This window comes from Theropithecus gelada, chromosome 14 (genome assembly GCF_003255815.1).
Source record: "Theropithecus gelada isolate Dixy chromosome 14, Tgel_1.0, whole genome shotgun sequence".
Lineage (NCBI taxonomy): Eukaryota > Metazoa > Chordata > Mammalia > Primates > Cercopithecidae > Theropithecus > Theropithecus gelada.
In genome coordinates, this window is record NC_037682.1 from 118208313 (window position 1) to 118235915 (window position 27603).

The window sequence follows — 27603 nt, forward strand, 5'->3', positions numbered from 1 at the left end:
AGCTGCTTGTAAGGCAGTTAAAAAGTACGTCAAGAACACTGTTTCAGCAGGAACAGCCTTGCAACCGGCGTCTGGAGAGCTGAAGTTGTCCACCCCGGCTGCAACTGTGTCCTGCGCTTGATGTATGGTTGATACTTTGGATCAGGAAAGAGCATGAATTTCCTGTGTGCCCCACAGTCAGAGGCATCTCTGTCTCCTTTTTCTTGGTGTCCTCACTCCGTTTCTGGGCACAACATGTCCCACTCTCCATTGAGTGGATTTCTGTACTACCACTCTGCTGCCAGACTACTGACAGCCACTTTCTCCAGCATGGCAGCCCACCAAAAGTGCCTTCTTCCAAGCCTGTGGTCACAAGCCCCAGGGATAATGGTCAGTGCACTGTGGTGTTAGATTTTTGTGCTACTTAAATTTCTGATGATGCAGGGCATGCAGGTAATCAATTATGCGATTCTTTCAGTGTTGCTTCTGCCCCTCCTCTTCTCCAACATTTTCTTTGAAAGATGACCCAGCTCCACTTCCTCTACCAACATTCTTCATGTGTCAGATCTGTGGTCCGGTATGGTGGGCTGTTCTTCACCCTTCCCTTCAAACTTCAGCCAATTAGGTTTCCTCCATTCTTAGGTGTGTAACCTCCAGAACGAACCTGCATTCTTTTCTTTGTTAACACCAACCCCTGGCAGCAATTATGTCCTAAAGGAAAATCCCCTGATAACCTCAAACAGGTTGTTCCCTCTATCATCCAATATATTCCTGTGTTTACATGCACTGGCCGGAAACCTTCTTGGCTTCCGGGTCTATGCCCAGTGCATTCAGCCACTGATGTTCCTTGGTTTTGGCTATTCCCAGCTCCTTGGTTCTGGCTATACCCAGCTTCTTGGTTCTGACCACACTCAGCTCCATGCGGGTCCTTGTGTGGGCTGCATTGTCCCATGCTTCCCAGGCTTTAGCACATGCTACTCCCTCTTCTCCCCATCCCACTCTCTGCCCATTTTCTTAGCTAATGTCCACTCTGCCCTGGAGCGTTGCTTCATGGTGGAAGTTTCTCTGAGCTCTGTTCCCCCAAGGTGGGCTAGGCATGCCTAGTGTCTGCTCCCACAGGAACTACCATATGTGGATGTCCCCTGGGTCCCCACCTCTCTGCACCCTGGGTGCTTATTCTCTTACCTGGCTTCCCTGCTATGCTCTGTGTCCCTGAATACCTTGGGGTACACCTGCCTTTCTGAAAGTTTGGCAGGTTTCCCAGTGTGTACTGAGAAAACAACAAGGGTTGCCAGATATGGGAAACACAATTTCGAGGGGGAGAATGGCGAATGTACAACTCTCCAACAAAATTGAACTCCCAAACACAGTGAAAAGCACAAACTCTCAGACAAACAGCTATTAAGGACATAGAGTCCGAATTCACCCGGAACAAAAGACCCGTCTATAACCATTATTTATCACTCAGCAAACACTCTCTTTTTGTTCCATTGTCAATGCTCCACAGACCACATCTGCCTTTGGGCAGAGGGGAAAGAGAGAAAGGGAGAGAGAAATGAATAGAAATGAGAGTATGAGTTTCGTTTTATTTATTTATTTTACATATAAATCAGCTAATCTGTTTAACATTCATATTAAAGTTGTAATCACCTTTGCACACATTAAAATACAAACTAGCACAAGTAATAGGCCTTAAGAACAACATTACAATAGCTATTAACATATAACAGCTACCTTATCAACTTACAACATCCCTATAAAATAATAACTGTATCCAGGATTGATTTGCGGGAAATTCATTCTCCCAGAGCACTGAAGCCTGACTCGAAGTCTGGGGAAGGTGAGCGTCTGGTTGTTCTTTGGCTGATGCAAAGAGGCGGCTCTTGGGGAGTGAAGGGAACCAGATGCGGAGATAGAGGCTTGAGCTTTCATTTTGGCTCTATTATCACTAGAGAGATGACCTGGGGAAAATATCTTAACCTCACTGAGACTCAGTTTCCTTATTTGCAAAATAGAAATAAGGGTGTTTCCATCATAGTGTTTTTGTGAAAAATTATATGAAATCATAGGAGAGTACCTGGCCTTTGTAGCAGGTGCTTAAGAAATGTCAGCATCTTTTCAAGACAACCAGGTGCTCTTAGAGGGCATGAAGGCTGGACCAGAAGGATGCTGCTGAGAACATAATATTGTATCTTTCCTATTCATTCATTTACTCATTAAACATTTGTTGAGCACTGTCAGAAATGATACGAAAAATTTTAAAACATTAGAGTTTCTCTCCTTAGGGGACTTACCATTGAGTTGGGAAAATAGCAAGTCAAGAACAAGCTGGACAGGATTGAACACATGAAAGGATAGAATATATACATTATGTCAGCAGAGAAGAAAGGGCAGAGTGACTATAAGTGGGAAACAGGGAATAACTACACGGAGAGGTAACCTTTGAGCCAAGCCTTGAAATATGAAGCATATTTCAGTAAACGATGAGGAAAAGGATATTTTAGGCTAAGGGAACAGCATAAGCAAGGACACAAAGGCATGGCATATCCAGGGAACTTCAAATATTCTTTTTCTGATGGAAGCTTGGAGAGCAAGGAGGGATGGAGAGGAAGATGGGTGCTGGGAAGAGAGTTGGTGCCAGACAGAATGAACTGATGGAACAAATGCAAGTATCTACAGATTGTAGAGGACCTTCAGTGCTGGGTGAGGGTGGAGGTGTCAGATACCAAGTGAAGGTTTTGGGGCTTTGTTTTACAGGCAAAGGGTAGCCAGTGGGCTTGCTGAGAAGGGGAGGAGTAAATTTTGTACCCTATGAAGATACAAGTAGTAATGAATGACAATGGTAGGAAGGGTGGCTGTGAGAAAAAAAAATCGAGTAACTTGATAGGGTGCTATAATAGTTTTGGAGAATATGAGTAGGGCAATGGAAGAAAAAATGTAAAGGCAGTATATGTACATGTGAAAGGCAATAGAGATTAAAATGTGTCGTGACAAGAGAACTAACTGGCTATGGGAGATGAGACAGAGGCTGGTGACTTGGCTTTCACACTAAGTGCTGGGAATATAGGATGCTCTTTACAGAGATTAGGACCCCAATCAGGGAGAAAATAATGAGTTTAGTTTTCAGAATGTTGTATTAAAAGTGATCCTGGGCTACACATGAGAGCATCATCAGTCAGGAGACTCAACGACTCACAAGCATATTTTCATTGTTACTCTCAGAATTAGCCACCAGAATGGGTGCTAGGAGTGTAAATGTGGAAAGAACCAAGATTCAGTTAGGACACAATAAAATAATCTTGAGATCACTTAGAAATTTTCATCCTCAGTACTTAGCAATGAGAAATTGTATACTCAGATCTCTATACCATTGACTGTCATTTCTCCAACTTAAATTGTTACAAAATACTATTCTTACATGATTGGCCTGAAAGCCTTGATGCTGAGTTCTAGATATTTGAAGCCTAATACCACAAACGTACCTCTCCGGACAACCTATCACCTGGATTTTTAGACAAAGGAAGGAAAGCATGGCCCGTTGGACCACAGCAAGACCTTCTTATTTTTGCAAGCTATTCTATTTTATTTGTTCTTAATGTTCAGCCCAGGACCTAGGCAGGTTACAGATGTTACTGCTGATGGCTGCAGTGACCAGTATCAAGTGATTTCTTACGAGACCCTGAAGGAGGGGGGCTGATGGCTGTTGGACCCACTGAGAGCACATTGCCTAATCGCCATTATTCTGTAGGAAAACGCTCAGGAGGTGTTACATGTGCTCTAGCTTAGGATTCCAGGCAGAAGACAGTCCAGTACCTTCCTGAGTAACTGAGGAAGAGCTAAACACGTAGTCCCTGTCTCACTGAAATGAGATCTGCCTCTACCATCTGACTCTATGAAGCAAAGGCAAGGAGGTATTTCTTAATCTGAGAAAACATCTTGCCTTTTATGGCACTGTTAAAACCACACATTTGGGTGTCTGAGGAGGTCTCAGCCACACATGCTCAGGTGGGCTTTTATCAATGCACCCCCCTCCTTGGAGTAGGTTCCTGAGCTTGGTGCCTGGGGAACTGGGGAAGGCCTCCATTTCTACCAAAGAGGGCTTCTCTCCAAGGTGCCTCCCAGCTCTGGGCCTGGGGTTTCTGTTGACAGTGCCTGGAGGAGCCATCTGAGCTTCTGTACCACACACTCCCTTGCTTGGGGGCTCTGCCGGGATGACAGCCTTTAAACGCTTCATTAATATTCAAATCTATTCAAGTCATTTCAATTTGAATTCTATGCATATTATCAGATAGAACAAATGCAAATATATACAAATTCATCCATATGAAGAAATAAATAGGGGAAGCTCTGCATAATGGGATTATAATCATTCTCAGGCTTGTCTCTTTCTTTTAATTCCTCAGAGCCCAGAGATCCAGAGCCAGCCTGAATGCCCCCATCTGGAACTGTTTAACAGCAACCAAACCTTTCCAGGACACAGGTTCCTCAAGGGCTGTACATTTGAGAAACCTGTTTAGAGATGTTATCATTGTCTACTGGTTGCTTCTCTCTCTGGGCTTGCTAAGGTAAAGCTGTCAGAGATTTGTAAGGTGGGTGTGGGCATGGAGTTGGACTCAGAGATCCATCTGTAGGCTCAGGGGCTGGCCCTAGCCTGGGCACACAGGCCTTCAGGCCTAACAGCCTCAAGTCTTCTATGGAGTCTTGATGTATCTGGTGGGAAGATACCGGGGAGGTCCCAGAACTTATTGGGGAATGAGTTGCCTAATTTCTTAAATCTTCTCAAACCTGAAGGAGACTTCATAAAGCCTTTGAAGTACATTAACTGAACTTCAACACCTGGGCAACAGTGAGTGGCATCTAATGTTATCATCATATCTCTGCTTTGCAGCAAGACACATAAGCTGATCCAGGACCTGCCACCTCTCCTTTACTTCCACGCACTGTTTCTATCCATTCCCCCAGACCAAGGCCTCCAGGCATGACTCTTTTCTAGCCAGATCCTCAGCTAAATGCCAGAAACACAATGCTGTATGCAGACAAGGAGGGAAAAATCAAAGTGCAGTCACTAAGCCCCCTACCCTGCAGCAATCAAACATGGACAAATGCAGGGCCCGTTCATCCCTTCTTTCACACTGTTGTTGCTCATCTCTATTTCATCTCAATTACTCCAAAGACAGGAAGCGGCCAGGGTGTATGGTATTTTAAAGGAGAGTTCTCACACTCTAGACTAATAAAGCCAAAGTAAATTGCCATTAAGAATCATTTAGTGAGGTTTAACTACAGCGTCTAATAGATGCACCCCCTAATCTCTCCCCCATGGGATCCATTGGTAGTTGCATCTAGTAGTAACTCCATTGGTTATGTAAGCATAATTTGTGCCAAGTCATAGTATAATATTATAATAACCATTTTGTACTAAGCACCTATTATTTGATAATCCCAGTAGATATACATGGGAGAAGGTCATTTTCTCTAACTTACATGTAGTGAGGCTACTTGTAAGTACAATATTATAATAACCTTTTTGTACTAAGCACCTATTATTTGATAATCCCAATAGATATACATGGGGAAGGTCATTTTCTCTAACTTACAAGTAGTGAGGCTGAGGCACAGATTTCTTACACGGCAAGGTAGGATAGGAAAGCCTATATTTTCTTCTGAAAGGGAGGGCTCATCTAACTTTTGCCTTTGGTTCTTGTGGTAGACAGAATAATGGCCACCAAAGATACCCATGTCTAATCCCATGGCAGGGCAAAAGGGATTTTGCAGATGTGATTAAGTTAAGGTCTTGAGAGAGGGAGATTTTCCTAAATTATCCTCTGTGGTCTGATATAATCACTTGGTTCCTTATGAGAGAGAAGCAGGAGGATCAGAGTCAGTAGTAGGTGAACTGAGGGTGGAAGCAAGAGGTTGGAGTGAAGAGAGGAAGGGGCTATGAGCTGAGGAGTGCAGGCACTCTGCCTCTAGAAGCCAGAAAAGGCCAGGAAATTGATTTTCCCTATAGCCTCCAGAAAGAAACAGCCCTGCAGGACCTGGACTGCAGCCCGTGAGACCCATTCTAGACCTCTGACCTCTAGAAACTAAGATAGTACATTTGTGTTGTTTTAAGCCACTACATCCATGGTAACATGTTAACAGCAGCAATGGGAGATAAATACACTCCATACACAGCCTTTCTCAACTGAAGTTCCTCCTCTGAACCAGAGAACCCTGAGAATAATATGATTAACTATTTTTACTTCTCCCAAGAATAGTACATATCTAGTATCATTTTAGATGCCTAGGAAATAATTTAATTCGTTGCATACAATGGATGCCTTTTATGGCATTAGAGGTTAATTCACCCCATAAGCCCCACTGAGAAAACTTGCACGCCCAGAATGCCACATGGCACCTTGTCTTGAAAATAGACTAAGGATGCCAATCAGATCCATTCTGACCTTGGGCACCAGCTCAGCACATCTGGAGACACTGACCCAGAGGACGGCAAGTACCTCACCTCTGAACAGTGCTCTTCATAGAGTTTCAAAGCCCTCACTAAAAGGAGTTCTCTTCAGAGATTCACAACAACTTCATGAGGCAAGAAGGAGAAAAAGTCTCCTTCCCTCTTCCATACCAGGGCCATGCACCGGGCAAGTGACAGAGCCTCCTGGCCTCTGGTCTACGGCTTGTGTCATGTGCTTGGAGGATGAGGAGTTGTGATGAGGGTTCTATGCCTTCAAGCAGGTCTTCCTTGAGTGACGGGGGGCGGATGGATACTTCACGGTAGATGCAGTGCAGAGGGGTCACAACCGATGGACCCAGTAAAAGGCTGCCCTGGGAAAAGTTTCCAGGCCATTCCTACTGGCTGCTGCCAGGCGCTAAGTCCATACGATAATGGAGCTCCTATGTTTTCTTTGTTATGCCTCATTTACAAGAGAGGGCCTCAGTCAAGAGCCGGTTTTCCCCCAGCCTCTGCACAGAGACCCTTGTGCCGTGGTTGGAATCAACTAGCACTTTTTACCAGGAACTTTGTCCAAGCTCCCTGCACAAATTGCTCTCCTGCCTCTCAGTGAGGTACTCACCCCACCAAGCTCCACGTAAGCAGGCAGGTAGTGCCCCCAGGAGCTTCCTCTGCCAAGAACCCTCTAAGCACATGCTCTTTGGGGGCAGGAACCCAGGAAGGAGACCTGGAGGAGGGAGATAGAAGAGCCCTGGGCTTGGAGTTGAACTCCTAGGTTTTCCTTTTAGCTTTCCCACTCACTATCTGTGTGACCTTAGAGAGGCTATTTAGAATAACCTGGCCTTATTTTCCTTACTCTTTAAAGGAAGGAGAAGAGTTGATTCAGGGAGGAAGACCATAATTAATGTGCAAGTGTTCTGGAAACTATAAAGTACTATATAAATGTAAGGAAGGATTAAATTATTATCACCTTTTCCCCAAGGAGGACTTGGTGCTCATAGGTACTCGAGTTGTAAAAGGCAATAATGATGATAAATAGAGCACATTCTCTGATAAAACACTTTCGTGGGTTGGCAAGTGAAATGCTGGGCATGGAAAGGTAGGAGTTGTCCAGAATCCCTGACACATTATGCTCTTTTCCTGTGTAAGAAGTACTGGTTGTATCTGACTCTGCACCCAAGTCTAACAAAGCCACTGCACAGTAGATGGAGGTGAGCAGGACCCAGCCCTGGCCGCCAGGAAGCTCACAATATAGAAGGGAAAGCAGACCAGAAGCAATCTACATTGACATATTGTAGTAAGAGCTGCAAAAGGCTTCCCGGGGCACTGTGGAAGAAGGAAGGAAGGGCATTTAAATTAGATTGTGGGGAGGGAGGTCAAGGAAACTTCCACCAGGAGGCAAAAGGAGCTGAGTCCTTAGGGTACAAGTCATCTGGACTAACGTAGGGGAGAGGAGACGGCCACTCCAGAGGGACAGGAGGCACGAGGGAGCAGAGCACATTCGGCCAATGTCAGCGGCTCCGTGTGGTTGGAGTAAAGGGGCATAAGAGAGGGTGGGGAGACTTTCATTCTGAGAATCCTCGTCCCGAAGGTGTTGGGATGTTGTCAAAGGAACATACATCCATGAGAAGACAGCGAACTCTGCAAAGCTGGTGATTTGGTTATTGTCACAGTGGAGCTACTGACATACTTCAATGATGAATGGAAACTTCAAAACCTTGAGTATAAGGTATGCGCCTTCATGACCCACTCCTGGATGGGAGAGGGTTAAAGCTGTTGTTTTTGGACCCTATATAGCCTCGTGATCTCCTGAAACCTAAAATGTGTGTCTTGCACACACGTCAGCTCACTTAGTCTTTCTGTTTCTCTGTCTTTCCTCTCTGGCCTGTACAACCCACCACCTGTGCCTCTCCCCCTTCTTCTGCCATCACTACCGTACTCAGCCATCTGGGGATGCACACAGGATGTACACGGCATCCACTGTGGGATGAGGGGGCCTTTAAATCTGTGGCTCGCTCCCCCCAAGGCCCTCTCAGTTGCTGGGTTCATCAGCTCATGTATTTGGTTTCCCATTGGTGATTTGGGTTGAAAAAAGAGGCCCAGATGCCTAGCGATGGGAACATTTTTTTTTTTTTTTTTGAGACGGAGTCTGGCTCTGTCGCCCAGGCTGGAGTGCAGTGGCCGGATCTCAGCTCACTGCAAGCTCCGCCTCCCGGGTTTACACCATTCTCCTGCCTCAGCCTCCCGAGTAGCTGGGACTACAGGCGCCCGCCACCGCGCCTGGCTAGTTTTTTGTATTTTTTAGTAGAGACGGGGTTTCACCGTGTTAGCCAGGATGGTCTTGATCTCCTGACCTCGTGATCCACCCGTCTCGGCCCTCCAAAGTGCTGGGATTACAGGCTTGAGCCACCGCGCCTGGCCTTTTTTTTTTTTTTTTTTAATGAATTGAAAAATAAAATGACAATAAGCAGCTAGAAGATCCCAGTTCACAATGAAGTGAATATCAATACTTGTGTTTGTATTGACCTTGAATTTTTTTTTTAAATACAGAGCAAGAATTCTCGGGGTGCATTATTATATACATTCTGAATCTCTTCACTGTACAAAACAGAAAATCTATCCTTTATGGACAAGAGCATCTCTGGTGTACAACATTGACTTTAAAATCAACTTTCTAAAGTGCAGGTAGAAGAAAATCTATGGCTACTCTTAGAGACATTCTTCCCTGTCAATATAGATTATGACACTGCTTCCCTGGGTTCCACTGGGGTGGGACAGGGATGAAAGCCATGCTGATAGGAAGCGCACTTGATTTCTTTCCACTTGTGAGAGGAAGGCAATGATGTCAGTGACGGATGGCCATAGCTGCTGTGTTCCACATTATCGTAAGTTTGGCTTCCTGTGCTCAGGACAGATCCTGATTCCTGATGTAACATGAAAACACGAGAGGCAGCTCCCATGAGTCACCTTAAATTCTCTGATTAGAAAGTGACTTTCGACTCCCTTGTAGACTTACTATCAGTAGTGTCCACATGGAGGTGAAAATGAGGGGACACTGTAAGGCAAGCAAGACTCAGCCTTGATGGCACCTGTGCTCAAAGCTGAGCAGGCCTCAGGAGCAGCTGGTGGGCTCAGTATAACTGGCTGCTAGGTCAAGTCCCTTCTGATGTAGAAGGTCTGCGCTAGGACCCAAAAATGGGGATTTCTAACAATTTCCAAGTTGACCTGCAGACCACACTTGAAGAACCACGGTGATAGAGAATCTATGAGCGCAAATAACCCAGAAACCATAGAAAGACCCTAATACTTCCTTGATATGTGAGATAATTACCTGTCAGGAACACATAAAGGGAGTCCACACCTAGAATTAGGGGGATACACTGACCCACAAAGATTCCTTTTCCATTGCAATTGTGAGTGAGCAAATCTAGCAGAGTCTATATCGTATGCATAAAGTCAACAACTAACAAGACTAAGACAATTTAACTAAAAAATACAACAGTCTATGTATTTTCAAACTTTCCTTGGCATGAATTCAGTGGTACGGATCTTAGAATATTTGTTGATAATAAGAGTGAAAGGTAGATTTCCTGTTATTTTCACAAATAAACAGGTGAGGTAAATGTTCAGATTTTCTGGTTGGTATGTCTTGATTCTGAACAGTTCCAGTATTCAGTTGTTTTCACCTATAACGTATGGATTTCTCTCTGCAAAAACCTCAGCCCCAATCTGACGAAGAGAACACCCAAAGCAAAGCTCATGCCCAGAGAAAGGGGCATCGATATGGATTTGGAGCCCTGGCATCAGCTGCTAAGGCTCTGTTGATAATGATGGCAGGTCCCACTGAAGTAAAAAGAAGGCATTATTCTATGCAGAGATCTATCTTCCTTGCATTCCTCCTCTGTATTGCTCTGATTCGATCTAAAGGAGCTTTGAAAACTTCAAAGAACTTTCATGTTTTGCTAGTTTATCTTAAGTATCTATCTTAAACCAATATTACAATTTTAAGCATGGCCTGGGTAGATACGTGCCATCTTCTGAAATGATTTCTGACACAAGGTAAGTTGTACCAGCTGAGGCCAAAGTGAAAAGAATCATAGGCTGTATGACACTCAGGCTCTCCTACATTCCAAGAGTCTTTTTATTTCCCCCTAATGACCATTATTAATCATTTCAGAAACATGTAGTCTCCTGATATTTTTACTATTCTAGACTTGACAAAAAGGAGGGTTTTGAAGTCCTGGAACACCTTTTTATGTAGAGTAGCTCCATTCTTCCAGCACACAGCTACCACAAGGCTAAACTCTCCCTAAGCAGAATGGGATTTATTTATTTAGTTTTTAATCCACTGAGGGGAAGTTAGGTGTTGAGGAATTCTTTTTAAGAAATTAGCATTTGGCTTTCAAAATGTTAAGCTACACTGGAAGTGGGTTGTGGAGGCAGAGAGCAGTCACTAGCCATGGAGGAAAGCTTCTCAAATGCTTGTCGGTTTTGGTTTTGGGGAAGAGGTTTTCTTCCTTTTTTATCAGCTCTCTGTCCCAAATCCTATAAGTTATGAAGGAGGGGACCCACCGGCCAGGGCAGGGGTTTCTGTGGCTTGCTGATAGTCACACAGCTGTCCAGGCACCAGTATTTCTGAAATCCTTCCTGAAGAATTTCAGAAAATAGAATTTCAGAAATACTGGTGCCTCAATAGCCATGTCGCGGGCACAGCTGGGCACAGGCCTGGAGGCGGCTCCTGAACAGAGTAGCAGCAAGGGCTTTAAGGGGTCTGCACACGGGTGTTTGATTGGCAGGTCTGTTGACTCTCCAGTCGTATGACTTTCAGGCAAGTTACTGAATCTGTCTAAGCCTCAGTAGTTTTCATCAGCAAATGGGTCTAAGGATCCCTGCTTTATTAGATTGCTAGGGGATGTAATAAGCAAATGCATGCAAAGCTCAGCAGAGGACCTAGCCATAGGCCTCAGTACCATCTCCCCGTGGCTGGTCCCCATTCAGCAATCACAAGGCTTTGGGGGTAGAGAAACATGCTGAGGCCAGCATACGGAAACTATTACAGGTTTTGATTTTTTTCTCACCACTCTCCTCCCTCCCCAGTTCAGCTTTCTATTAAGGGATCCCAAAACACCAATGCAGCTCTTGGTGAAAGGAGAAAGAGGAAAAGTGGCCACATCAAGGGATCAGGGGGCAGCAGGGCCAAGGTCACACGCCTCGTTGGTACAACATCTTTTAATTTGAGGAGGAGCTCAGTCCCTATTGTTTTTAGTAAATTCTCAAACTATGCGGCTCTACGTTTCCTCTTCGACCCATGTAGCATCAACTCTGCAGTTTGAAATAAGGCTTTGTAAAACTTAGGCCAAAAGTTTTCTTTTCTACTAGAGATGCCGAAGAAGTCACCTGGCATTTGCTGGTAGAACTATCAGTGAAATGAAGACAGCAATCCTGCCCTCAGCCCAACTCCACTGCCCAGAAAGGCTGGCACTGTGGGGACAAAGGGTGCAGTGGTAGCTCACCCTGAGGCAGAGAGAGCAGCAAGGGAATCTGATGGTGAGTCAGGTGAGGGAAGCTGCTCGGGTCTCAGCACACCTGGGAGAAAATCCCTCCAGCAACCAAAACCGAATGAAAGGCCAAAGGTAACATAAACCGCCAGCTCCACCAACCACTCAGGCTGCAGACAAGGGAGTGGATTGTTCCAATGGTGGCCGCACCTTTCCTTCACTCTATTCCCGCTATCTTAGTTCACGCTGACTATGGATCAACTCTGGGATTTCAGACACATCTCATCATAATTATCAAGTGGCAAAAAAGGCGAGCCGCCATCCCCTTGGAGGTAAAGAGAGGCTTGATGAAGTCTTAGGGCCAAGAGAGTTGCCCTGGTGTCTCTCCTGCAGCATGAAGGCCATCGTTTCCGGGGCCTGCGGCCAGGATCCTGTTATCTGGTCTGGAAGGATGTTCAAACAGCCATGATCGTGGTGGTTTTTTCTAATGGTGTCGCTGGAAATCAGTAATTCCGTCCAGAGGTGAAAACAGAGTAGCACCTCCACAGCCTGCCCAGGAGATCAGGAATAATCAGGGATAATGAAGCCTCGTTTTAGCATCTGTTTGTTTTGGTTTTTCAGCATTGGCGGGGAATGACAGCAGAAATATTGGCTCCCTGACCCTGGAAGGCTGGAATCACTCCTTGTGGAAGGGAAAACGCCTGGAGGGGGCAGCGGGCACAGCCCTGGAGGCGGCAGTAGGGAGGCAGGGGCTCCGGGCTGGCGGTCCCCCTGCTGGGGAGGACTCACCTTCACATACAGGACAGAAACATCATCCCTGTGGCAGGGAAACCCGTGCGGTGGGCTGAGCTTCCTCACTCCCTCTCTTTGAAGCTCTCTCAAGCCCCTCTGAGCATTTTCAATTGTACCCCCTTAGCTGCTGCCACCCTTCATCCGGATGCCCCCGAACACTCCACCCTCACACCCTGCAGAATCAGGAGAGAGGATCCGCCTCCTGCGAGAGCTGCCCCATCTGTAACGTTGCCCTCACCACCCAGAGGGAGGAGGAGAGCCCACCGATCCCTCTCGTCCCTTCCCAGCCCCCTGCGGCCACTAGGCATCCCCCTTCCCAGTCCTAAAGGACCTCCCAGGCTCCGCTCGCTCTGGGCGGGCTCAGGGCTTTGCAAGCGCTGCTGCTGCCACCATCAGGCTGACTGAAGCACTGCAGCCTTCACCTGGCGTCAGGGCCCAAAACAGTGCCCCAGCCCCTGGTGCGGCTTCAAAAGAACAGCTCGTCTCTGCCTCTGCAGTTGCCCCTCACTCAGGTGCAGCTTCCTATGTAAGAAAAAAGGCTTCAGAGGGCATTCCCTGAAGAAACAGAACTCCTCGTGAATGTGGGGTGGACCCCAGCGTCCTCTAGCAAGACGCAGGAAAGTGCAGGTCCTAGGATTTAGGGAACGCAACCACTGATTCAGTGGTGGTTTTGCTTTCTTTGCCACAAGGTCAGTGAGGCAGGGAAGGGTGGGAATCACTCCCGGATGAATGTGCTAAGCTTCCTGTGCAATGAACCAACCGGGCCCCAGTGTTACGCTGAAGCTGTCATTGCTCCCAGCATTGCCAAGGGTGACAGGTGGACTGTCACTGTGCACCAGAGCCGAGTCACCTGTGACATTTGCAGGTGACTGACAGAAATGGGCACTGACATGCATTAAAGAACAGAAGGACGCGATGGTTTCCTGTGGAAGCTGAGCAGTGGGTGGCTTGGCAGAGGATGTTTCTCTTGGCGTTGTCTCTGGTGACCCAAAGGACATTCAAGGCCTTCCAGAAAGGAACAACTTCCTGCAGGGCACGTCCACACTTCACTTAGTCAGGTTCTTCTGCCTCCTGCCAGGGGCCCTCTTAGCATGTGCTGATGTCATAAGCACTGCTGGCTTCTCATTACCCCTCATTTCATTCCAATATTTCCACACTTATTCACAGCCTTCTATGTGCCCAACAGTGTGCTAGATACCAGGGGTGATAAAAGACTTGGATTTTAATCAACCGATTAAGAGAAGCAAAGTCCCTGCCTTCGTCTCCTTTATTATTATTATTATTATTATCAGTCAGAACAGCCACAAAAGGAGCTATTCCAGGAGTAAGTCCTTAATTACTCTTCAGCCCCAAAGCCTGGCCTGTTATTTCCTCTGGAAACTTTGTACCCGAGGTAAAGCTGAATGCCAGAAAGATAAAGAAACTGACTCAGAAAGAGTATGGAATTAAAAAAAAATCGAGCTACGATGCTACATCCTTGTTCAAAGGTCAGACCTGGGATTCAGTTCCATGATTTTCATAGGAAAACTCCCTAAAATCCTTTTCCAGGTCTAGACACTGGGGATTGCCACAAATTATAAGACCACGACCTGTCTTATGACATCACAGCTTAGGATACTCTCCTGCATTTTTTAGTGTTGATGTGGAACAGCTGGATCTACCAGTATCTTGAGGAGCATCAAGGCACATGAATAAGTGAACCAGACTGAAAATGACTTTAGTCAAGCAAAGTAACCTCTCTGGGGGTATGACAGCATTATTGCCCACTTCTCGTTACTTCTGCTGATGAAATGAGGTAGTGCTTGCAAAAGTCACTCTGCAACTTATGAAGCTTTATACAAACGCTAGTTATCATCACCATCATCATAAGAACATAATTACTGCCACGACTAACAACACCCTCAACAACCAAAAGAATTTGCCAGGCACCTACAAGAAAATTTGCTGGCAAAGAGCAAATAGAATGCATCACCTACCCCCTAGAAATGTGTCATCCAAAATAAATAGATTGTTGCTAAGAGATAATATTCAGAGAATCTTACAGTTGGAGAGACTTTGGACGTCATCTAGTCTACTCTGTAACCCATTTCTTAGGAATTGACTCCTACATTCCTGATGGCCTGAATTCCACTGTGAGTCAGAACACTCTCAGCAATAAGAGACTGTTCGGTGGGCCAGCCTTAGACATGAGACTTACATATCCGCAGTCATGGAAATAACACCGTCGATTTCTTGCGGAACAATCGGGGTTTTGCTTCACCATTGAGCTTGTCCTGCTAGCCTTCACCAGTTCCTGAAGAGAACAGGCCAAAGTGTGGAACATACAGGTAGATCTGATGACATTCTCTAATCTTAAATGAAGGGTAGCCTTGTAAAACATTTCCAACATCTTCTGAGTAGAATCATTTAACTTGTAACCTTGGTTTCCCTAAAGCCAGTATAACTTAGCTTCCTCTTGAGAACAAGAAAGACATCATCAGCAAAATGTCCCTAGGTTTTTGTGCTCACCTGATTCAGTGCTGTTTCCCCTTCTGGTTAGCACTCATCTTCAATGTTAGGCTGCCTGCGTCTCTGACTAGCCTTCAAGCAGACCCACAAACTGGCAAATCCCATTCCTCAATGCACGCTGTCTGCTCAAGTCCAGTATGCAGCCAGCAGTCCTGCCTCTGTGTGCTTCCATGATCTTTTTTCTTCTCTTCCACCTTCTTTAGCTAACACATCGCTCTGGCATTCATCTACCTACCATCCTTCTGTGCCTCCTCTGTGGAATGTAGACTAACCATTAAGGTCAGATCCCCCTATACTTATTCTCTTGCTCACTTCAACCATCAGCTAGAAAGAAAGATGAAAAGGTATATTTCCGTTCAATTTTACATTTTTTAGCCCCATGTGAAACAAAAGAAATAATAAGAAGTAAAAATAACATGTTGATCCCTAAACCCCCTTAGAGAGGACCACAAACCAATAGGCTACTAGCAATGTTTCTCAGGTGTTTACTTAATTCTCTCAATCCATCCTCAAAAGATGTATAATGGTACCCATGGCCATTCACAAGTGGACTCTTCCCTTCCCAAGCTTCCTCTCCCACTTCCCTAACACAGTAGCACTCTAGCCACTCATACTGCCATGGCTTCTGAACATACCACATTCTGTACTGCCTTCTTGTATTTGCAATTACTGTAAGGTATGTAAGAGACTGGAAATCTCTTTTCATGCTTCATTTAGAGAACTCTTGAGCATCCTATAATATCAAGCACGATGTCATCATCTCCTCTTGCAACCTTTTCTGATATCTTTGCTGATCCACCTGTTTTCAGAACACTCTGACAGCTCTGAGCCCATCATGTTGTAACCTTAATGGAAGTGTCTGCTCCCCAACCAAACTAAGAGCTCTGGGGCAGAAATATCATCTTCATTATCTTTGCATCAAAAGCCCCAGCACAGTGCCTGCTGCATAGGAGGCCCACAGTGAGTGCTGGCTGAGTGGCCAAGGGCTGAGCCTCAGTGTCATAAAATGGTATTTGATCACAAAGGAAGGAGCAGTATATTTCACCCACTGAGACACCAGACTATGTGGAGCCCCCGGGGAAAAATGTGGAATAGTGACAGTGATGTTTGTTTGTTATTGCTGCAACTCCTGGCCTCAGATTTCAAATTTCAGTCGTCCAGGCATAAGTTACAAAGTATCTGAACTTGCAACAACCATCCAGTGAATACAGGCCAAGTGAGCAGACCATCTAGATAATTCAGCATGATACGCACACATCCTTTCTGATACTGACATACATAGGCCATCCATTGCAGTTTTAGTTTCAATTATCAAAAAACAATCAGCCTCAGATAAATCTACTTTGCTTTGCCTATGAAGACAGGCAAAGAGTAGGGTGAGAGCATAGCTCCCATTTGAGGAAAGTGGCTGATTTCTTGTAAGTTCTGGAGATATCACACTGATATAACATTAAGTGGTGTGTGTGTGTGTGTGTGTGTGTGTGTGTGTGTTCAGTAAGGGGGTCAGGAGGGCATGGGAAGGCTTCCAGATGCCAGGAAAAACCTGTCCAGGGGATGCAGGCAGGTGTCTATGTTTGGTTGCTTCCTTTGCAGTTATTTCCAAGGAGAAGAAGGATGACTTCCTCTTTCCACCCTTCATGCCCCAACAGAACAGCTTGGCACAGAGCAGGTTCACCTGTGCTGGCCACTATTTCCATGGCTTTAACTTGTTACCAAGTATGCCAAGGAATAGCTGACATTTATTTAATGTTCATAGTGGTGTTGACTGTGTACTCACTGAAACATTGTATGCTTACCGAAGACATTTGTTTCCAAGCAGCTTATGCTAAATTGCAGTGATATAAAGGAAACACTTATCCAATATTGACATTTACCAACTTCTAGAAGTATACAGCCAGAATACTCATTTTTACCACTGGGAGAGGAGAGAAAGAATTAAAAAGCATAATGGTCCTAGTTCCTTCAGTGGGTTAGAAGCTTTGAGTGAATGAAAGTTAACGTGCAGTTGTGGGAGGTTCAATGAGGGAGAAGATCCCCCACCCTCTTGTGACCCTTGGCTGTATGACACAGTGCTTTCTGGGAGGACTGAAGCCCTTCCGTGCTTCGTAATAAAGCTTTGGCAGATGGCAAGACATAGCACCCCTTCCCCGACCGTGAGAGAAGTATTCTGATGATCTATAAGGTATCTATATTCTTACTTGACATGCACTTCTAACTGGGTAAATTCTGACGTTCTCTTGGGAAAAGAAAATGACATGCAATGACGTATGGAACAGTACTGTGTCTCGATGCAGTCGATTCTCACATCATTCCTCTAACTGGAAATAAAATCCCACTCTACTTGGAATACAGGATGAAGCGATTACAACCTGGGCACAATATACTGGCTGGCTTTGCTGCTCACTCCCTTATGAATAGCTGTGATGGGATATGAAATCCAAGGGAACAGTTAGCCCCCAGAGCAGCTGCTCCCACCGACCCTGCTCAGAGAATGCTGGGATGTCTCCTGGCCTTGAGGCAAGACTGGAGCTCCAATCACTCTGCTGCAAGCACCACCATTAAAGTCAAGATCACTGTGGTGGGGAGAGTTGCAGTGTGCATTCCAGTATGCTCATGATCTTACTGACCTTCTCCACTGATGAATTAGAACACCCCTCTTTCCACGCACAGGACAAGTTCAGTGCCTGTCTGTTTCTTGATGGACCCCAATAAAAAATGCCTGCACTGTTTTTTTTACCTAAGGTCATCTCAACAACTTACAAGGATAAGGACTGTAGCTACAAAATAATGCCTATGCCCCTCTAGCCCCCTTAGCACCCCCCATATATGTCAAGACCATAAAACCAGTGCTTTTGGCCCTCCTCCTCACTCCTCCATTATGGGCAATTTTCTTTTCCTTATCCATGTTTCCAAAACAGTTTATCTTTTTATCTCCTTGGAAGAAAAGTACTCCGCAAATCAAAGGTATCATTAGTATTGTTATTATTTTGCCATTGAAATCTCTTCAATTCACTCTGGATTATTCATGTGCTTTTTTGGGTCTGCAATATAATGCTGCCTAAGTCACCCCCACTGGGCTGAACAAAAAAGAGAAATTGCATCTTCAGGCCTAATCTCCTGCTCCACCCCATCTCCTGCTGGCCCTGGCTTCCACCAACACAGGCGCACACCAGGCAGGGCTGCTCCTTGGTACCATGCCTAGCTTGTGGCTGCCTGTTCCAAGCCAAATCCTTCTCTGTACACCCAAGAGGGGGACCCCATGGTATCCTCTTAGAGCAATGTGAAGGCCTTGACCCCACCCCACCCTTCCTTCCCCTAGGGAGCTTCTTTTCCATCCTCAATAGGTCTGGCTGGCAACTGAGGACTCCCTACTGAGACATAGACACGCAGCCACCCCCATTTCCAACAGACATGCCCCAGTTCCCCCACCCGAACGTCTGTTAAAGAAGTGGTCCCACACCCTTGGCAGCTGTGCATTGACCTTCCGGCACAAAAGAACTGATTCTTCTTCCTCTAGACAAGACGTCATCCCACTTGGGGTTCTGGTAGGAGGGAGAAACACACATTACTTCCCTCATCTTTTGTTTTATGACATTTCTGAGTGAGTGTAAGTGTTTCCAAAGTTGCTGTTCATTCCCCACTTTGTTTCCTGATTCCTTCTCTGCCTGTACCCTCTATGATCGCTCCATTCCTTAGGCCACCTCTGATGTGTTCAGGTTCTCTTCCGATGCCTCCCCCACCTTGGCCCTCCCAAGGGAACTCCTTGCTAGTTCAAGCCTCTTGCAGTGGCTCCTCCCTTTCCATGCTTCTTGTCATCTCCATGGCTCCCTTTACCCTGGCTTGCTCCCTCCACTCACTCTGTTTTACCTTTCTGTCTACTAGACACCTTTCTATTCCCTAGGAGATTCAGATCACCATGACCCTCTGCCCTCTGCCAGTCACTGACAGCCACTGACCACCCCTTTTGGTGTTCCCAGCCAGGCAGGAGAGCAAGTGGGCTGCTTAGATTCTTCCCAGTAGGGAGATGGTACCTCAAATGCATCCTTAGCCCAGGGATGCCATTAACAGATCAATGCAAGTTTTCACTTTTACCCCAATAGAGTACAGTGTGCATGCAAAGCCAAGATATCTGGGTTCAGCAGAGTTAGAACCTTCAGAACCGCAAAATCACAAAGCAGGCAGGACACTCTAGGAATGCCAGAGCAAAATGCCAGAGAGCGGGGGAAAGAACACCTTTCTTACGAGTGTCTGGAGTAGAAGGTGCCAAGTTCTGGCTACTGTGTCTCCCCTGTCTCAGAAGTGGAGATCGGAGATCTCCCTGGAGGCAGGGAGTCATCAGTCCTCTAGGACCTTATTCCCTTCAAGCTACCTAAGATGTGCGTGTGCAGGCTGGATGGGATGGGGCTTGAAGCTTAAGGAGGGCATGGAAGGAAATAGTTGTGGCTGAAGTGAAATGATAAAGGGGAAAAAATACAGCAAGTTCTAAGTTTATGGATGACAAGATAATAGATTATTTTTTCACCCACGGGCAGAACATGACTATTCTCAGCAGGAGGGAAATTGTGCTGTGACATTATCCCTCTTTGAACAAAGCACAACCGTCCTGACAGCTGAGGGAAGAGGTATCTCCAGAAAGGGAGAAGCCCACAAACAGTACACACTGGCAGCTCTCCATTCCCTTGTTGGGAGCCAGGCCCAGGGACGCTGGCAGGGGTGGAATCGGGAGGAATGTTATTTAGCCTTACTACTGCCACCTTAAGAAAGATAAAGAAATACTTGATCTCAATCTACATGAAAAGCCCAAACTTTCAAAGAATAGGGACCCACCATATTACTGATATTAATTATACGTTGATTTCTGTTCTCTGTCTCTCTAAAGGGTTATGAAAAAAAGTAAAGGTAAATAAATATTTGACAAATTAGGAAGAAAAGGATGACTGGAACGGACTTTAAGAGTTTATTTGTATCTTGAGAGCACTGCTTGGAGCACTGTCTCTGCACGGGGACCAAGATACTGGGAGCATGGAGCTTGGGAATCGTGTTCCCAGAAACTCCTCAGTGCCACGCAGATTCCCACTGTGAGAGGTGTTGGACAGCAGATGGCCATGTCATCGGAGTGCCAGATAAGGCACTAAAAACAACCCTGGACATTTGTTGTCTCTGAGGGAAAGGCCATCCCTTGAGTCTCTTTGCATTTCCTGGGAGAGGCATCCCAGCATGCAGGAGGCAGGGGTCAAGCAGTTGGCTCTGTGAGACTGCCAGGTAGGGGTGTAACCTCAGACCTCAGTCCGGGGCATGAGAGTAGAAGCCATGTAGAGCCATGTGGGCTGGACCTCCTATGACCTGTTAGACATGGATGCGTTCTATCCAATAAGTTGATGAATGCATGACACTGGGTAGGGGTGGGGCACAGTACATGAGCTAAGCATATATGTGAAGATGGTCAAATAGAATCCTCTGGGGAATTCATAATGCTCAAAACAACACCCACACAAACAAATGTCCACAGATCAAGGCAAAAGATAACCACATCATATTGCAGTGAAGTCCATAAAACACCTTCTCACTTGATGGCTTGACCCCTTAATTCCTGTAGTCAGAGGCTGTCTATTCAAGAAACACACCATGTACAGGGATGCAGGGTATCTGACCAGCCATGTCCACTTGGGTCTCCTAATCTTTGTTTAGACCTGTTTTCCAGCCTCTGGACCAGGTATCTACCATTTGGTAGGGTGGACAGTGACGGCCAAGCTCAGAATACTCCAGGAGCACAAGGCATTAAGAACTGCATGATGTTATGGTTTCTTCCTAGCGCTCTCAGGACTCAGGGTAGATAAAATAGAGCATTTAACCTCCATAGGTAAATATTTAAAGATTCACATGAAGCAGTCAAGAAACATCTCCAGACCAAGAAAGAAATAAGCACAACAGAAGATGTACACTGTAATGATTCAGACAGCCACAGGGATACTTAGACACCTATAGCCTTCTTATGCCAATCTAGGTGAGTATCACAGATCAAGCTTCTAAACACAAAAAAGACTGATTAGAGTATGCACTGGTCCCATGCAAATGTGAGTTTGTGTGTTTATGGGGGGTTGGTTGGAAGATTCCCTCCTTCTCTCAGGGGTTCTATATTGAAACTTCCTGAGTGAACTGGTAAGAAGCAAAGAATGGGAGTGAGCGAGTGTGTGTGTGTGTGTGTGTGCGCGCGCTCATAAGCAAGCACACACACATACAAGAAAGAGGGTAATCTTACAAAATGGTGATATAACTGAACCTGTCTTTATACCAGTGTTCTGAGATAGTTCTTATTCATTCAGCCTGAAACTCTGGGGAAGGCAATTTATCTTCCTGCTGCTGTAGGGAGCCCTGGTGAGAAGCACACAACCATATGAATATATGAGTGTGTGTGTGTGTATGTGTACATACATTATTATCATTATACACAGGCATTAGTATGCACATACAAATATGAAGAAGGGGCCCCTTCGGTTTCATCAGGAGGGCCAGAAGCAAAGTTTGAATTGCACAGATAAGGAGAAAATCTGCAGTGACCACAAGTACTGGTGGGAGAACAGAAGAAGGAAGCCAGGTTTTTGCTTACATTTGGCTTCTCCCCGACAGGGGAGAAACAGAAGACATGCTGTTTGCTTGCAAAGCCAGCCACCCTTGGAGGTGCTTTGCTTTCTCGAAAACTTTTACCCTTCATTTAATCAACAGATGGACGTGCTCTGTTGTGGATTTTTTTCTGAGAGTCTTGCACCTCTAAGAGCTGTGTTGGCTGGCATAAATGCAGCCTCAGATGGCAGAGGTGCATTGGCATTCCAAAAGAGTGGGAAGGAACGCATGTACTTGCCCCTTCAAACTCAATTCCACAGGTGACTTTTGATGCCTTTCTCTAAATAGGCACTCACATTCCCTCTCCCGAATTTCCCTCTCCTTCCTGCACCACTACCAGCCCCAGGGCTCCCAGTGGCAAGGAGCCTAGAGGTGGCAAAGTTCTTTCTGGAGAGTCCACCTGCTTCTCTGCCCCTGCTAGGCTGCAGAAAAGAAACAATCAGCACCACGGGCGAAATTTCATTTTATACCCTGAATTCAGTCCTGTGTAGGATTCAGAATTCAACCTAATTTAGAGAACTCATTGACGTTCAATGAAACTCTTTACAAGCTTTTCCCAACCACTGCAAATTACACCCCACAATGCATTCTGTAATTGCAACCCCCTTTTCAACAGTGCAAACCACACACATTCGCTTTCGAATACACTTGTGCAAGTCAGACCCTATTCAAGCTGAAATATTCACCTAAACCAAGCTCCCCCTCCCTGCCATCTCCTTCCCTGGCCTGGGTCTGAAGGAGAGGAGGTGCCCAGAAGTTCAGAGTGGCATAACCACAGAGATACTACCTAATTAACATACCAGAAGCATAAAGAACTCATTTGCATTGGAGAGTTTGAGCTGGATATTGACAAGTGAAAGGAGAAAGTCATTCCCCTCCCCTCCCATACCCCTTCTTTCCAAAGGAAAATAAACAGTACCATTTTGTTGCATTTGCAAAGGCAAAGAGGCAATGCCAGGGCATCTCAGCCCGGCACCGAGAGACGCATCCATCAGTCCGAGTTCCCGAAGCCTGCCCACATTCCTGCCCACAGCCTCCCGCGCCCTGACAACCCAGCCGACTTTCTTCCAACTCCAGCAGCGCAGGGGTCCTACCTTGACTGAAAAGGAAGAAGCAGATGAAGAGCAGGTCGAGCTGGAAAGGTTTCATTCCTTAGCGCAGCGAAGGAAAGCCGGCGGGGTAACTTGGGTATGCAGTTAGTTTCTCTTCCTTGGCGGCTCTCGGTGCTCAGCCTCCGCCGGTCCTCTCGGATTCGCGTCTACCATCTGTCCGTCCGTGGGTCCCTCCGGGTGGCTTCGGTCTCTGTGCCTCTGGGTATCTACAGCCAGCAGATACAAACTGCCTGTTTTCAGCCGCCTCGGGAAGCCGGGATTGTCAGCAATGTCCCCACTCGGAGCAGATCCATTCTCTGGCTCTTGGCATCCCAGGCACACGGCTTCCTCAGGCGGGCTCCTCCCACAGTGAGCGAGCGAGCTAGTGACGAGTGACAGAAGGACTCCTTTCACTGAAGCTGAGGCGAGGGGAGAGGGAGGGGAGACAGGTCATAATTAAAGAGGAAACAGTCGGAAAAAAAAGAGATCTATGCAAAACGGACAGTGGGGGAAAAGGCTGTGTTCTTTCTTTTCCCTAAATAGGGAAAAATTCAGCTTTTGTCGTCATTATTGACCAAAAGGCATCTTGAGCTTGCAGCGGAGCTGTGACTTTTTGTCCACACGGCATCCTGTTTAACAGTGAAGTTAAGGATGGGTATATGCATGCATGTGCACAAAAACATACATGCCCTGCCTTTGCACAGGAACTGGAAACTAGGCTGAAAGGGAACTAGGAAGGGGGGGTGTGCATCTTTCCCTAGGAAGGACTTGGCCAATGTGTGCAGCGGGAGGCTCAGAGTTGGAGGAGAGATAAGCATGCTTTGCATTTCTGAGAGTTTCCTGTGGGTGGGTAGGTGGAGGGGGGAGGTAGGTAATAAAACCTGAACATTTGGATCTTAGTTTGCTTTGCACTACTCCTGGAAGACAAAATGCAGGAACTAAAGGAAAGGCAAGTAGGTTTGTGACACACACCCATTTATTATTATTATCCTGGTTTGTGCATTTCCTAACGAGGACAGGAGAGCAGCCTGTCTTTGCATTCAGAGCCTCTCTAATGAGCGCTCCATCACTGTGAGCCTGTGTTTTCTCCAAGAGGTGCTGTGAGTCCAATTGCGAAGGAGAGGCCAAGGTCATAGGCAACCGCTTCCTAAGGATCTTCAAGTCTTTTACCTGTCATGAAATTCACACTCCACTCTCAAATCAAACTCGATTTCCTCCAGGATACCAACATGAATTTATCTGGGTCTATTTACTTAATAGACATTTAGGCATGCTTGGTATAAACAGGCCATGGAGGGAAGTAAAATAATGGGCACAGACCATGCCTTCAGAAGCTCATAATCTAGTGTGCAAGCAGAGTATACACAGAAGATACAAACTCTAAGGACGTAACAAAGCAACACAGAAAAATATTCAATGTTATGCGGTGTGAGAAAGAGAGGCGAAGAGAGAGGAGAGGAAATGAAAGAGGCTCCCCTGACATGTGCCATTTAGCGTTCAATTCTAAAATCAATCATTGCTTTCTTCAGTCCCTGGACCTTGGGGAGGCCTTCTGGAAACTCTTAGCCTTTCCTCCTTCAGTAGCACACCTTTTGAGGACTCTGCTGACTACCAGGCACATTCCAACTCCAAGTTTCCATGTGAATGTTAACTTTAAGAAATTATCCCTTGGTATTTGTGAACAAGAAGAAAGAAGCAGAGGCATATAGAAGTGTGCTAGTAGGAGCTGATACCTGGTAGTTGACACCAAAGATCTACAAATTGGTAGGTGTCTGCTTTGTTGACTTTTCTATTCTTAACTTAATAGTTTAACTGCATCGCTTAGAGGTTGTTAAACATATCAAAGGGAAATTTGTAAGCAAACTTTGGGGGGGAGAAAAAGAAATGCTGAGCAACAGAAGCTAAGAGGACACAGAAGAGGCAACCCATTAGCTAAATTAACAAACAAGTTACTGAAGCAGTGTCAGCTCAGCCTGAGTCCATTAGCCTGGTATAAGAGATCATGCAATAAATGGAAGAGGCAAATCAGAAACACACACAGGAGATGAGGAATAATTTTCAATAACATATGCCAAATAACACATTAAGACTGAAAATAACTATGTATAGCGCCGTCACCTTAGTACTAGGTTTCCATTAAGCCTGTGGGGTTGTTGGGGAGAAATTTCAGGTGTCTGCGTGCCATTCTTGCAGTGAATAAGATACATATTAGAATGCAGATTCTTCATCAAATTTAGCAACATTTGATGTTTTAACTAAAGATTTATCCTTTAAGCTGTTGTTTAATTTTGAGTGCTAATTCCTCAATGGCCCAGGGACCAGATTTGCTTAATTCGGCCCCAGAGGGAACTGTTACAAAACCAGGGTCACAAGGCTAGTGAAGTGTGCAATACGCAATAATCAGGCACACGTACAGGCGTGCGCACTCCACACTCGCACTCACTCTTGGAAAGAAGAGGGGGCCCTGGGAGATCCAGGTTGGAAGGATCTTGTTTCGCTCTCCCGTTGGTCCCCAACACTGGCCTCATGGCCCCCTTACTGGCTCCAGGTACCCCCCTCACCCCTACCGCCCAGCCAGCTGGGCCTGTTCCCCTCTCCACTCCCCTCTGCTCCCTCCCTGTAACCTCCGGTCTCCGGCAGAAAGAAAAAAAAAAAAAGCTTGGATTAAGTGATGAGCTGCCCGCCTCTAAAAGGACCAGGAGGCATCTCAAGCCTGAGTGCCGGAAAACCCACGGCAATCTTAGGCAGCCACCACGTGGGGCAGAGAACGCGAGCAGTACCTGCAGGACCCACAGCCGGTCGGGCTCTGGCGCCAGCCCCGACGGCGGCCCCGCCATCTCCGCCCGGCTGCCCGCGGCCTCACCTCCTCCGGGGGCTCGGTTAGCCTCCTGGCGCTGCAAGGCTGCCTGCGCGCGGTTCGCTCCCGAGGAGGGAGGAGGAGGGAGGCGGCGAGGAGCCGACGGCTCCACCTGATGGAGAAGCGCGGAGAGTCCCTAGACCTCGGAGTGCGCTGCAAGAGGGGAAAGGAGAGAGACCGCCGCCCCTGCTGGAAGCCTTCGCGTCTGTGGGGCGGCGCGCGGGGGACGGGGTCTCCGGGGACAGTCGGTGGAGGCGGCAGCCCTAAAGAGACAGCCGAAAGCCAGCAACTTGGAAAACCGCCCGAATTCCGGTTTTCTGCACATCCAGGCTGGCTCCAGGTCTCTTGAGCCCACCGTGCAAGCCGGTGGGATGCCAGCAGGTGGCATCCTCTCCAGCGTTTCTTCACCAGGCGTGGAGCCCGGAGGCCGAATCCATCAGTCCCCAGCCCCCTCCCCAAGCCTCCAGTGCCAAGTGCTGTGTCCTGTGAGCCCCTGGCCCCGCCCCCCACCTCCGCCAGCCGGGCGAGCGGGAGCAGGGTGGCCCAGATGGAGGCGGGAGCCTACAGAGGAGGCCGGCCCGCCCCAGGTTCTGCTGCTGGCTGGCCAAGAAGTGAAAAGTGAAAGGAGGGCAAGGCTCCCCCCGGACAGCTTCCAAGCCCTGCTCTCCTGCTCTTCCAAGCCTTGCTGCCTGGAGGCAGTAAGTTGCTCCCAGGGTTTTCTGAGATCTGGGACGAAGAGAGTGATGTGCAAGGTTCTGGGTCCCGGTGCAAGAGTGAGGGGTACGGCTGTCGAGTGCTCTGAGCAGGCTGGCATTCAGGCACACTGCAGACCTCAGCTCACCGCCACTTTCTCCTGACTTTCCTCGTAGCTGTCAGCCCATTGTCTAACATGTGTTATTCCCTCAGTTTGTCCAAAGGCCTGTTTTGGATACTTAAAGACATGGGGAATGACTATGAGAATTCCTGTTCCTGGAAAGTTTATCCTGTAATTGGAAAGAGGTATATACAGGTGTGTATGTGAGAAAAGATTATAAAACATCTCAATGGCATTTTAATAAGAGAAATTGCCCTGGATGGCATCTGCCTGGGCCCTTCCTTTCCATTAGAGATGCATCCTTCTAGGTTAGCTTGCTTGGGGCCCTGCAGGAAAGCTGCAGGCTGAGGCAACAGTCCAGGGCCCCCATCTGGGCCCAGTGTCACCACTGTCCTACCCTTCTCCATCTCCCCCACAGCCATGCTGGCCAGGCTCCCTGTCACAGTTACTCTGTGTTCATGAGACACCATTATCACCAAGGACAGGGAGCGGCTCTTTTAAGAGACGGGCAGTCATCATGTACAGAGAATTTCCTGTTTAATGCCTCTTCACAGTATTTGTTGCAGAGATACATTAGAAACCACATTCCCTTTTTGTTTTTCATATATCCTGCCAGTACTGGTTAAACCTCTTTTGTCCAGGGATTTAACACATTTTGAACAGCCTCCTACTGGGAGTTCAGGGTAACCTGACTCTCCAGTTGTAGGTAAGTTAATAGGGACTCCAAGCTCCGTACACTTCCAGAGAGTCGTCAGAGGTCCTCGCTGGGTGGCAGCCTTTATGACCTGGGCAGTCACAGTCTTCTGGCCTATTTCTTTTTCGTTTATCTGAAACAGATTTCTTCCTTACTTCTGTGAAGGTGGATTATGAGACCTTAACCCCTGTTCCCTGCAGTTGGTCTTTCCATTGTAGAGGGAAAGTATCAGAGAACCAGATATTCAACTTTCAGAAGCATCCCCCAAAGGGCAGGGTGTCTGCTCCCCTGATTCATCAAGGAT

At 46.7% G+C, this 27603-nt stretch overlaps 1 protein-coding gene and 1 pseudogene across 2 annotated transcripts in view; one reads left to right on the top strand and one right to left on the bottom strand.

The window, feature by feature from the left end:
• KIRREL3 (kirre like nephrin family adhesion molecule 3) overlaps positions 1–23644 on the bottom strand; it is a 575536-nt gene extending 551892 nt beyond the window's left edge. For both annotated transcript variants that reach the window (XM_025356122.1, XM_025356121.1), the window contains exon 1: positions 22938–23644. In XM_025356122.1, coding sequence (XP_025211907.1) covers positions 22938–22992 — 55 coding nt within the window. In that variant the 5' untranslated portion in view covers positions 22993–23644. The remainder of the gene's footprint in view (positions 1–22937) is intronic.
• Positions 23645–25906: 2262 nt separating this feature from the next.
• On the top strand, positions 25907–26648 carry LOC112607298 (annotated as a pseudogene).
• The last annotated feature ends 955 nt before the right edge of the window (positions 26649–27603 follow it).